The following is an 11,695-nucleotide window of genomic DNA, read 5'->3' as shown; positions in this document are numbered from 1 at the left end:
ATATATATATATTTATTGAGAACAGTCACTAACAAAACCAATTTAAATATTTATATATGTAAATACGTTTTGATATGCAACTCATCTAAGAAATTTCAATCGCATTTAGACAAACAACACGCAAATTCAAAGTTCCATTCGCACCTGATCCACCTGTCAGTTCAGCGTCTCTTCCAATAACTCATTCCTGCGCATTCAGGCTGCCACCTGGTGGCTCTCCAAAACAAACAGTCTAGAGATTTCATGCAAGGTTTAACACATCAACATCACCTTTCCTTATCTCTTAAATTTAAAGTGTTTGTGACATGGAAATGTCTCTGGGATCTGTTTGATGACTGTAGCAGCAGTCTGCTCTTGCCTTGCAGGACTGAGGCTGATTTGGGTCCAGTCTGGGTGATGGCTGACGTGCTGGAGCTCAGGACGGATGGGAACTCTCTGCTGAAAGCAGTGTGGCTTCGGCGTTTGCGCCTTACAAGGCTTCTCCTGGAAGGTGGGGCCTACATTAATGAAAGCAACGATCGTGGAGAGACGCCACTCATGGTGGCCTGCATGTCCAAACACTCTGACCAGCAGAGTGTCAGCAAGGCTAAGCTCGTCAAGTACCTTCTGGACAACAAAGCTGACCCTAATATCCAAGACAAAGCTGGAAGGACAGCCCTTATGCACGCATGCAGCCACAGGGCAGGACATGAGGTGGTCTCACTTCTACTGACTAATGGGGCTGATCCAAGCCTGGAGGACCGTCATGCATCTTCTGCTTTAGTCTACGCTGTCAATGCAGATGATAAAGAAACCCTAAAAGTTCTCCTTGATGCCTGCAAAGCCAAAGGCAAGGAGGTCATCATCATTACCACTGACAAATCGCCATCTGGAACCAAAACCACCAAGCAGTACCTGAATGTTCCTCCTTCTCCAGAGTTGGATGAGAGGACCTCATCTGCACCTTGTGCCTCACCATCAGAGATAGATCTTCATGCATCACCATCTCCCAGCAAAGAGGAGGAGCAAGACACTGTATTCAATTTTCAAACAAAATTTAAGTCAGCCTCAAACACAGCAGCCAAACTTTCCAATGGATTTACTTCCCCCAGTAAGAAGCCCGTGAACCCCAAGAGGGCTCGTCTACCCCAGTTGAAGCGTCTACAGTCAGAGCCTTGGGGTCTGATTGCCCCCTCAGTCTTGGTGGCTGCAAATGAAGAGAGCAAGAGAGCCAACTCGGACGAAGATGTTGTCGCAGGTGTCAATGGACTGAGCCTGTCCAAAAGAGGCACTTTGTCCCGGCATAACAGTGTGGATGGAAAAGATATCTTGTTTCCGATGGTGGGAGATCAGACCACAAAAATCTCGCCAACTTCATCCCTTCCAACATCTTCCAAAGCCTCCTATGAGAGATCTCTGGCACAGCACCAGCCCCTCGCACGACGTAGCACTGTCCCCACGGAGCAGGAGGGCTTTGGAGGAAACTTGGGGCCAGTTAGCCTCAGAGACACAGTGCACCGGAGGAGACTGGGGAACGAACACTACGACTCAGACTCCCAGCTGTACTCAGATTCCAGCATGCTAGACTCTCCTAAGGCACCTCTGGAGAGGAGGAAGCTCAATACATCCCCTCTTGCTATGCTTACAGGCTCACGAGAGGTTAGCCTCAGAGACACAGTGCACCGGAGGAGACTGGGGAACGAACACTACGGCTCAGACTCCCAGCTGTACTCAGATTCCAGCATGCTAGACTCTCCTAAGGCACCTCTGGAGAGGAGGAAGCTCAATACATCCCCTCTTGCTATGCTTACAGGCTCACGAGAGTCCTTGGACAGCAATCCCAGTACCTCCTCCCCTAGCACAGCCAGATGCAGAGCACCTGGCCTACTGGAGCGGCGCGGCTCTGGAACGCTATTGCTGGACTATATATCCCACACCCGCCCAGGTCACCTTCCCCCATTAAATGTCAACCCTAACCCCCCGATTCCAGATATAGGGGCAAGCAGCAAACCCTCATCCCCACTTGCAGCAGGTATCAGACCAATAGCGCCCATAGCACCCAACTCACCAAAGAGAGGCAACCTCAGGACAAAGAAGAAGCTTGTGAGAAGGCACTCTATGCAAGTGGAACAGATGAAGCAGCTTTCAAACTTTGAAGAGCTCAACCATCAATCATGAAACTCAGTCTTTGTAGATGTAGCAACTTTAAGATCATAAATATAAGTCTTAGATTTTGGATAATGTTGATGCTTAGGCAGGTGGAAAACAGGTGGTACCTGTAATAGAATTTTAGGTAGTTTGCAATGAATGTAGCCATTTAGGGCAAAGGGACATTGTATCAAGAGGTTAATCTACTTGCTAGTTTCAATTAGCAAAAAGATCATTTTTGAAAAAGCAACTGAAAACTAAATTCTATTGAAAAGGTTAGTTTAGATTTAATATATGATGTAACGCTATAGTGTAAGCTTAGACTGTCACTTCCTACCACCCACAGAACTCATTTTCAAAATAAATGTTGGTGGAAATGGGTTTAACAACAGTCACAAAAATACAACAAAGAAGTGTGCAATTTTCCATTCCGCAACAAAGGTAGTGTTTGTCCTCTTAAAGAGTAGGTGAGAGAGTGTGCTATTATTCTCTTGCGAATGAAGATTGAATTTGACAGCTTGACTACAGCTAGTTCTAAGCTGGGTTCTTCTGCTGCAAACACAAACAGAGACAGAAATATCTGTATATCTTCAAAGTCTAGACATCTCTCCATGAGATTCATTAAGGCAGACAGGAGAGTGAATGCAAAACCATACTGTCAAAATGGAGCAGAGAGGTCACCAGATCATACCCATTAAAAGAAAGCATTTCATTGGCTCCTGATTATAAAGCTGGAGGTCCTGCAAGAAAAGCAAATCGGGTTGTGAATTGTAGCAAGAAAGAGGAGATGCAAGATAATTTTTCTCTTATCATTATACTTACAATATGTTAGCTTTTTAATGTTGATGTTAATAATGCCTTTGTGCAGATGTATCATTACATGCATATCCTATCTAGATTCTAAGAAATACTGACCATCTGTGAGCTAATTATAGGGGTATCTGTCTCTTGTAATTGATTACATCCTACATCAGTTGCAATAATACATTGCAAGTGTAATTATGACTTACTTTGTAAAGCAAAGATGACTCATATAGTCGTAGAGCCCTTAGTTAACCTTGCTAGGTTGACAGTCTTTACATATATAAAGTGTCAGTTCGTTCCATGATGAGTTCAAGAGATTGAATGTTTGTAGCTAGTTAGAGTATAGTGCCTTTGAGGAAGAGTAAAAGGTAATCTGCATCACATATTACTTTTAATAAAATATTATTAAGCAGCATTTGAATCACAATATTAGAATCAGTATGCTGCAAGTAAGAAATCACATGACATGAAGTATAATGATGACAACAATTGACAAAAATGGCTAAGTAATACTTTGATCACAGAGTATCATAATATATTTAGGTAAAGTCTGTAGCGGAACATGCCTTGTGATAAACCAATGACTATTGTACAGACAAATGTGAACATAGGTTTATCCATTTGTCAGCCAATGTTATGTGGTAGAACTAATGTGCTAATGTTAAACTTTTTGTGCAAATGCAAAGTGCTTCAGATTCATTGCTGCTATAATGTTTAATAATGTTTGACTGCACATGGCTGTCAAATAATAAATGTTCTGTAGTACTAGAGTTAGCTGGCTAACTCCTCACTAATTTTCCCGGAATTAAGACATTAAACATAAGCAATCAACAGATGCATTTAGGCTTTGGGTCTGTGATTATTAAATACACATATGACATAAATATATGGGTCCATAATAATAATTATATGAATAATAATAATTTATAAATGCTGGCACTCATGCAATTCAATAGTAAAAAACTGAGATTAAATTATTAAATTGTTACATTTAAATGATCAATGAGCCACAAATGAGACCATGTGAAAAGGTTTTATCACAACTGTCTTATATTAAAACTGTGAGGCATACTATTGGTTGCGCTCATGTTTACATCGTTTGATGCATAGTATTTTTGTATGTAGTATCTTGTATATTTTGAATAAATGTCTGTAACAATCTGTACAATCTGGTCTTTCTAATCACAAAGTCTGAAATTTCAAATGACCGTGAAAGCACCTGTTATGTTGAGCAGGACAGACCCATTGTTGCAGCATTCAGATCCCTAGTCTCAGGTCTGTGTCATTCTCCTTCCCCTAAAGGAGCTACTGGTTTAGATTAGTAGTCATTGTGGTCATAAAAAAGTAGAAATATGTGGGTTAAATTGACTGTAAATTTCAAAGGTGTAACAACGCAGACATCTCCTGAGACAAGACCCTTACCTGTAGTCAACTAGTTTCTTCTTCCAGATCTAATTCACTGTAAAGTGGAAAGTCATAGGAAATCTTAACAAAGTGCAATAAGGGATTGCAGAGGGTCCTCTTCCAAAGGTATAGTTTGGGCTATAAGTATTTGCTCAATTGTGAACGAATGATTCCAGGATGGAAAATGCACACAGAAAGCCAGAATAGGTGTTAACAAGTAAAATCTGTTGTTTTCTTGTCAGCTTGAACCAAGACATGTTCACCGACAGAATTGTCCCTCACTAGCTCATTTATTTTTTGCTTGTTTTTCACACCATTCTCTGTAAACTCTGTTTACTCTGACTGTTGTGTGTTAAAATCCCTGGATAACCTAATGTGTTTGTTTAGCATTTACCATATGAGTAATTGTTGACTAAGCTGATTCCTTGGTTGTTCGTAATGCTCCTAAAGCAGTAATTCCATAAATAGGTTGTTGTAAAATAACTTAATAACTGTTGTTTATATATCCAAACTGTGATGTTATAAATCACGATAAATAGATGTTTGTTATGGAAGACCAGAGGTGGACAGTAACGAAGTACATTTACTTGAGTACTATACTTAAGCACACTTTTTGAGTAGGCCTATCTGTACTTTACTTGAGTATTATTTTTTCTGGAAACTTGCTACTTCAACTTCACTACATTTGAAAGACAAATATCGTACTTTTTACTGCGCTACATTTATATCAAGGTCCCCAAAAGTCGTTATATGTAGCAGTTTTTCCAGTGTGTGCATTTTCAGATTCACTGAACCCTTTTTTCTGCGAAAATCCGGCCTGCGATCTGCCAGGACCTTCCAGTGTTGACAGTATTTCTAAGCCTGCAGTTTTCCGCCTAGCTTTGAATGGATGTTTGGCTGATTTTTTTTACGCAAATCTGGCAACCTCGGGACCTTCCCCTCTAATGTAAACGTCTGCGCTACTGCACAGCTAAAAGTGCTCTAAAAAGGCAAATAAGATAATAAAAGACGAAAAAGGCACATATTTATAGTGTGGTGTGATCATCTGTGTGTTCACCACATTGATTTTAAATAGACAACTATATGTGATGCCTTACGTAGGCCGAGCGCTACGATCAAAGATCATAGAAGATAAATGATTTTTACTTCACTTTTTTACAACTTTGGAATCTAAACTGGGAATCGATAAGAATTGAAATCAATTAGCAGAATCAGAATCGGAACGTATAAAATGAAAACAATACCAAACCCTAGCCACATGTTGTGACGTTTACTGATTTATGAGCATTTTATGAACACTGATCAGTTGATGTCAAAATTCAAAAAGACGGTTCTTTGGCGCAACTTGCACATCCACGGCCGTACTGAGAGAGTATGTTCCAGTATTCTGAAAAGACTAAAGATTCGTTTTCTTTTCAATGTTTGCTTTGTTTGCCTAAAATGAACCATATCATAGCCTTCAATATCTCTTTTAAAAAGAACTTTGTAACTTTTAAACAAGTATTAAAATAACCATGTTTTTACTATAGTAACTAGTTTAACTATGGTATTTGCGGAAAAATCACAGTATCCACAAATTTACAATTCTCTCACTATAGTAACCATAATTATGTCATTTGTAGTAAAAATTCCAATAACCACAAATTTAACATAGTTTCATTATAGTAACTATAGTTTAATATTTGTAGTTAAACTATGGCAATACAAATGGTAGGCTAATAAAGTCGTGTACTTTGTCCGCCTCTGTGGATGACAAATTACTTCCCTCAATACAAATAATCTGTTTCAGACAACTCGCAATACTGGATGTGTAACAACATACCGAACTAAAAATAATCACTGTAGGTGTATGAAATTTTAGTATGTTACATACTCATTAAAAACTGAACTGGAAACCTTTCTATCATATTCACAAAAAATTTAATAATGAGTTCTTACTGACCCCTGGTGGACATTCTGTAACATCTCTCCTCTAAATGGATTATAAATGATTAAAAGGCATTATTTAAACACATTGTTAGCTTAAGACAGCATTTAAGCCTAAAACAATCAATACAAAAATATTTTATTATTATTATTACTATGAAATATTGTCTGATAAATACTGTTGTGTCTATTGGCACAGTTATTTCTGCCCTAAAATGTAACCACATGGCAGAATTTTCTCATCAGTACCACGCTGTTCTGTTGTTCATAATTATAAGTACAGAAGAGTAATTCAGTGGTGAACCAGTTCCAGCTGTGAAATTTTTTTTTGGCTTTGACCTAGTATGCAGAGTGAGTACTGTAAGCAGACCAACATTGTAGAGTAAACAATTCACTGCAAACTACACACATTTCAGACCTCTGAATGATAACAGAGGTCATATTGACATGAGGGTCAGTGGAGCAATATTTGCATGCTGAATTTTAGAATGAGCCTAGACTGACAAGACAACAATACAGACATAAACTGGAAAGGCTATGGAATTTCCTACTCAGTCTGTTCCCTTGTCAAAATCATGTGAAGTATTTGAGGAATTTAAATTTGAACTTTCTTTTCTTTTCTTTTCTTTTTTTTTCTAAGACTTTGGACAGAATAGACTGTGAAATGGTGATTTATTTGTCACAGAGCCAGAGAACATTGATACTGTCAACACTGTCTAATTTCAACAAGTAGCCTATTAAGAGTGTTAATAAATATATATATGTGTGTGTGTGTGTAATAAATTATATTCATATAATTGCATAACACAGTATTTGATCTGAAACAGAACATAAAACGTATAATAGTATTTGTCAACAGCACTATTATATAATATAATTTAAAAGGATACAACCACTCAACCAGACACTCTAGCTTTCGGCACCTTGAAGTGACCTGCAGTAGCTATACGACGCATGCGCACAATCACACTGCGCACCTCCCATTCTTTCACCCAGTATGGTAACCCAACCCGTCTAAAATTAGCGGGACTGCTCAGCAACCAGACAACGGAATGTGAAGAGGTTATCTGCCTGTTCTGTCTCGTTTAGATAGTCTTACTTATGCCAAAATCACAAATAAAACAACATCAATTTTTTTACATACTGACATTCAATGAAAGTAATACTGAAATTTAAAGTATATTTTTATTTTGAGAATTTTGAAAATGGGGACATTCACCAAAAGTAAAAAAATCGGAAATAACCCCGGACGCCCGTGAAGGGTTAACAAAATGAAAGGGAACGTGCAAACTGTGCGTTATCAAAAGTCACCGGGTGGAACATCGATGTGTTGCTTATTGACATATGATTGGCCATTCACCGCATCGATGAGTTTTAGTCCTTACCCCATGTAATGGTGACGTCGGCCCAGAGACGGAGGCGGAGAAGAGCTACGTTTATTGCTGCATGCTCCGATTCATTCGACCGGAGTGAAGTCGGGCAGCAAGCTCTAGTGTTTGAGGCGAGAAAAAAATAAAAAAACATGGCAGGTTACCTGAAGGTCCTCAGCTCTCTCACTAGGTCCGCCGCCACTCTTTCCAAAACCCCCGCCGTTCTTGCTCCAGCTTCTTGCCAGTGCAACAGAGGAACTGTGAGTTTTCCGCTTCCACAATTGTCTATAGATGTGCCAATAAAGCCGCATTAAGCGGCGCTTTAACACCGGTTAATGCTTATCTGAGACGATGGGCTTTTAAATTGAAATCTCCCTTCTAGTGTTTGAGGCGAGAAAAAAATAAAAAAACATGGCAGGTTACCTGAAGGGCCTCAGCTCTCTCACTAGGTCCGCCGCCACTCTTTCCAAAACCCCCGCCGTTCTTGCTCCAGCTTCTTGCCAGAGTTTGCAACAGAGGAACTGTGAGTTTTCCGCTTCCACAATTGTCTATAGATGTGCCAATAAAGCCGCATTAAGCGGCGCTTTAACACCGGTTAATGCTTATCTGAGACGATGGGCTTTTAAATTGAAATCTCCCTGCCACATGCTTGTATCGGAAAACGCTGGCTGCAGACTGTTGTGTTTCTTCTCAGTTCGCCAGCTTGCATGTTTCCATCTCTTCGCGGCTTCAGTAGCGCCTCAGCACAGTGTTATTTTCGCGGTGACGTTGTACGTGCAGCGGGAATCGCTCGGCAGCATTAGCAGAAGTCGCGCTCCTTTGTTCGCGTATACGATGTCTTTTAAAAAAGGAGCAACATAAAACGACTGCTGCATTTAAACCATTAAACCAAACCGTTATCGTTTCTTAAAGGCAAACCCTGTCTTATTAACATCATTGCACGTTTGAACAATTTGACGGCTTTGTAAGAGTCATTTGAGTGTATTTTTGGCGAGTGAATCCCCTGGATGGGTTGCACACAAGGACTGCGGACTTATGAAACCATTCGCGCTTAAAATACTGCTGCAAATGTAATTATAAACATGCAACCGAACAGCTCTGTGATGTAAAATAATTCGGTAACCAGTTATTTGAGTCTTCATGTGGGGTTTTGTCTGTGTTTTGCTTGTACTGCGTTATGAAATCATTTCAAGGTCAGCCGGCCTGGTCGGTACTCTTATTTGACCATTGATGAGTGCAGATCATGACAATTAAGATGTAAATGACCAACAAGCACATTATCTGATTTCTTAAGCATGATATTTGACTACTAAACCATAGCACATTTTTTCACCCTAGTTTTATATGCCCTACTTGTTATGGAGGCTGCATTGATTTAAATGGCCTGTTTGATGCAGCAACTGTACTAACGTTTGGACTTACTGATAGATTAAGGGTTGCCTTCTGAAACGTGTATCTTAGGGTGTTACTTTGAAACAAGGGACAACTGAAAAGCAGGACCTCAGGCACAGCTGTGAATGAATTGGTGTCATGTCCTGACACTAGCTGCTCCTCTGTGTTAGGTAATCAGTTGTCATGGAGGATTGTCCAAATGTAGGTGGTTTACTTGGCGTACACCAGCCCTCGTGTCCTCCGGGTCACCTTTACTCTGAATGGGCTGGTTCTAATTAACACCAGGACTCATGCATCACATCCGAATGACTGTATGTGATGATAGAACCAACCTTTTGCACTTGAGGCATACCACATTAAAACATTCGTATTGCCAAGTTTATTAGAAGGCGTGAGATTTGGCACGGAATGGTTGTGTTAGAATGCCTCGTTCCCTAAGGCATTTTGGGTGATTATGGGTCTTTCATTGAGTTTATAATATAGGTGAAGTGTCATCCACAGTTTATGCAATGCATAGCGGTCTTGTATCAAGAAGTTGTCTTGCATTTCAGGTTGTCTTTATTAACATCAGTTCAGGCACAATGCCAAGCACACTTGCATGTTCTCTCTCATTAAAGTCACAAGGTTGGATTTGACTTTTGCCAAGAGGTGTTATGGGTTGTATAAGGAGAGGCGAGTAGCCAACACTTGTCATTTATTAACCTTTGTGACATTTTCTGAAACTTAACTTGATCTAATTTATTTACACTCTAAAAAATGCTGGGTTATTTTTTTTAACCCAAATGCTGGGTTCAGATTGTTGGGTCATTTTATTGGGTTAATTTTAATATTGTTTTACCCAGGTGCTGGGTCATTTTTACAGTCAATACAAATGATGTACCCCCCCACATACCCAGCGCTGGGTCAGTGTAACCCAATGTTGGGTAGTCTGTGACAAACTGGTTAAAACTGGATACGTTTGTCAGTGGTCATTTTGTGTTCTGTCCTAACTCCTAAGAGAAACTTGACTGACGGGAAACTTCCTGAATGGAATTAAGGTATCTATTATTGTATTCCTATCAAATTATTTCTGTATAAATAGGAAAACTTCTGTAGTCTAACATATTTCCTTTTTTTTGTTTAAATATACATCCCAGCTAACATCTGCTTGGAACTCTAGCCTTCTACAAACGCAGCATTCACTGGATCTACACTCAAAGTGAACGTCGCACCGGTGCCACCACGGAAGTTTCACCTCCAGTCAAAATAATGCTCGACCAGGGCTGAAACACAACGCTACTTCACTGTTATATGTAACAAAGTTTCTGTGCGCTCCACTGACTACAACAGGAGTGCTATTGATCTAGTGCGCCATTTTTGCAGCTGTGGTCGCGCTATGTGTTTGACGGGTTGAAACTTAAATGTCGGACAGACAAGATGGCACGAGGTAAAGCTGTTTTTGATGTAACTTTTTAAACATGAATATAAGATAAGTAATGAATATGTCATTTAATAAACGGGAACAGCCTACTGATAGCAGTTTTCTTCCCACAGATTCCCATTGGCTGCTCCTGTCACATCCTAATATCTTTACTGAATGTTTTTGAAGATTTCATGATTGTAAAAGACTGACTTGACATTAAACAAAAAATATTCTATGTGAACTGTTCTTGTCCTATATAAAACAGATTTTAAATTAAATTTTTGTTATTTAAAATGAAAAACCTTTAATAGGTTGACTGACCCAGCACTGTCAAAAAACAACCCAGTAAATGGGTTAATGTATAAAACCCAACTAGCTGGGTCAAAATAACCCAGCATGTGTTCTGTCTAATATTTACCCAGTGCTGGGTTGCCAAATAACCCAGAATTGGTTGTTTTTAACCCAGCATTTTTTAGAGTGTATATTCATGCCTGAATTTATAATTTCTTCATATTTATATGTATGTGATATGCAGTCATATTATATATCATGTATTAAAAAAATATACAAATAAAAAACTATTTTGGGGGGTGAAATTATGTTTTATAAATGAAAGATTTTTCACTATCAAGAGAAGCATCTGAACATCTACTTTTGTCAACCCAGCTGGTTAGTCATTTCACATATTTATTTTAGTAACTCCATGGCATCTTTGTAAAATCGAATCTAATTTAAGCCACTTTCTCTCCGGGTCACTCTTGAGCAACTTTTGTAGGTCATCAGTTGGAAAGAGTATAAGAACATTTGCCCAATTGATTTGTGAGGACTCCATGTGAACATGCTCACCTCATGGATTTTTTTTAACTACTGACCTTCAAGTGTGGAGCACAAGTGTATGCTTATGTTTGCAAATGTCCTTGACAACTGAAAATCAGAGGATCATTTGGGAGGGATTGCTTGCGATATGATATGCTGACCACATGCTTTGTGTAGAGGCTTAGATACACGTGGGTTGACTTGGCCTTTTCCTTTAGTTATAAGGCTAAAAAGGAATAGTTTGCAAACAAATTCTATCATCTACTCATTGTGGATTTGGAATGATTTAAGTGTGTAAATGACACATTTTTAAATAAACTATTTCTTGGTCGCACCGCCAGTTTAGTTGGAGGTACAGAAATTAAATACTGTGGTTCTAGGAGCCATGGTGCAGAACATGTAAAAAGAATTAAATATTTTTTAACTAAATACTTACACTACTGCTAAAAGGTTT

General features: G+C 39.2%; 1 protein-coding gene and 1 long non-coding RNA gene across 4 annotated transcripts; both read left to right on the top strand.

The window, feature by feature from the left end:
- The first annotated feature begins 176 nt into the window (after positions 1-176).
- On the top strand, positions 177-2,232 carry LOC107715204 (ankyrin repeat domain-containing protein 34C-like). Of its 2 annotated transcripts, none has more exons than XM_016521263.1 (2): positions 177-1,555; positions 1,715-2,232. In XM_016521263.1, the coding sequence occupies exons 1-2, from the start codon at positions 244-246 to the stop codon at positions 2,155-2,157; spliced, it is 1,755 nt and encodes a 584-aa protein (XP_016376749.1). In that variant the 5' UTR covers positions 177-243; the 3' UTR covers positions 2,158-2,232. The 2 variants fall into 2 exon arrangements, with proteins under 2 accessions (XP_016376749.1, XP_016376747.1); XM_016521261.1 differs by having other exon boundaries at positions 177-1,638; positions 1,804-2,232.
- Positions 2,233-8,034: 5,802 nt separating this feature from the next.
- LOC107715229 (uncharacterized) lies at positions 8,035-10,859 on the top strand. 2 transcript variants are annotated; one of them, XR_001637079.1, is made up of 4 exons: positions 8,035-8,154; positions 9,886-10,060; positions 10,160-10,449; positions 10,557-10,859. It is a non-coding gene; the product is annotated as an uncharacterized LOC107715229 (long non-coding RNA). The 2 variants fall into 2 exon arrangements; XR_001637078.1 differs by having other exon boundaries at positions 9,866-10,060.
- The last annotated feature ends 836 nt before the right edge of the window (positions 10,860-11,695 follow it).

Source organism: Sinocyclocheilus rhinocerous, unplaced genomic scaffold (assembly GCF_001515625.1).
Source record: "Sinocyclocheilus rhinocerous isolate Xijiao unplaced genomic scaffold, SAMN03320098_v1.1 scaffold659, whole genome shotgun sequence".
Classification (NCBI taxonomy): Eukaryota; Metazoa; Chordata; class Actinopteri; order Cypriniformes; family Cyprinidae; genus Sinocyclocheilus; species Sinocyclocheilus rhinocerous.
Note: the sequence above shows the minus strand (reverse complement) of the source record. Positions and strands in the feature narration are given on the sequence as shown.

Coding starts and splice junctions, on each gene's coding strand:
- LOC107715204 (XM_016521263.1), top strand. CDS start 244: ATGCAAGGTTTAACACATCAACATCACCTTTCCTTATCTCTTAAATTT. Junction 1,556..1,714: donor CCAGCTGTACTCAGATTCCA/GCATGCTAGACT, acceptor AGCTGTACTCAG/ATTCCAGCATGCTAGACTCT.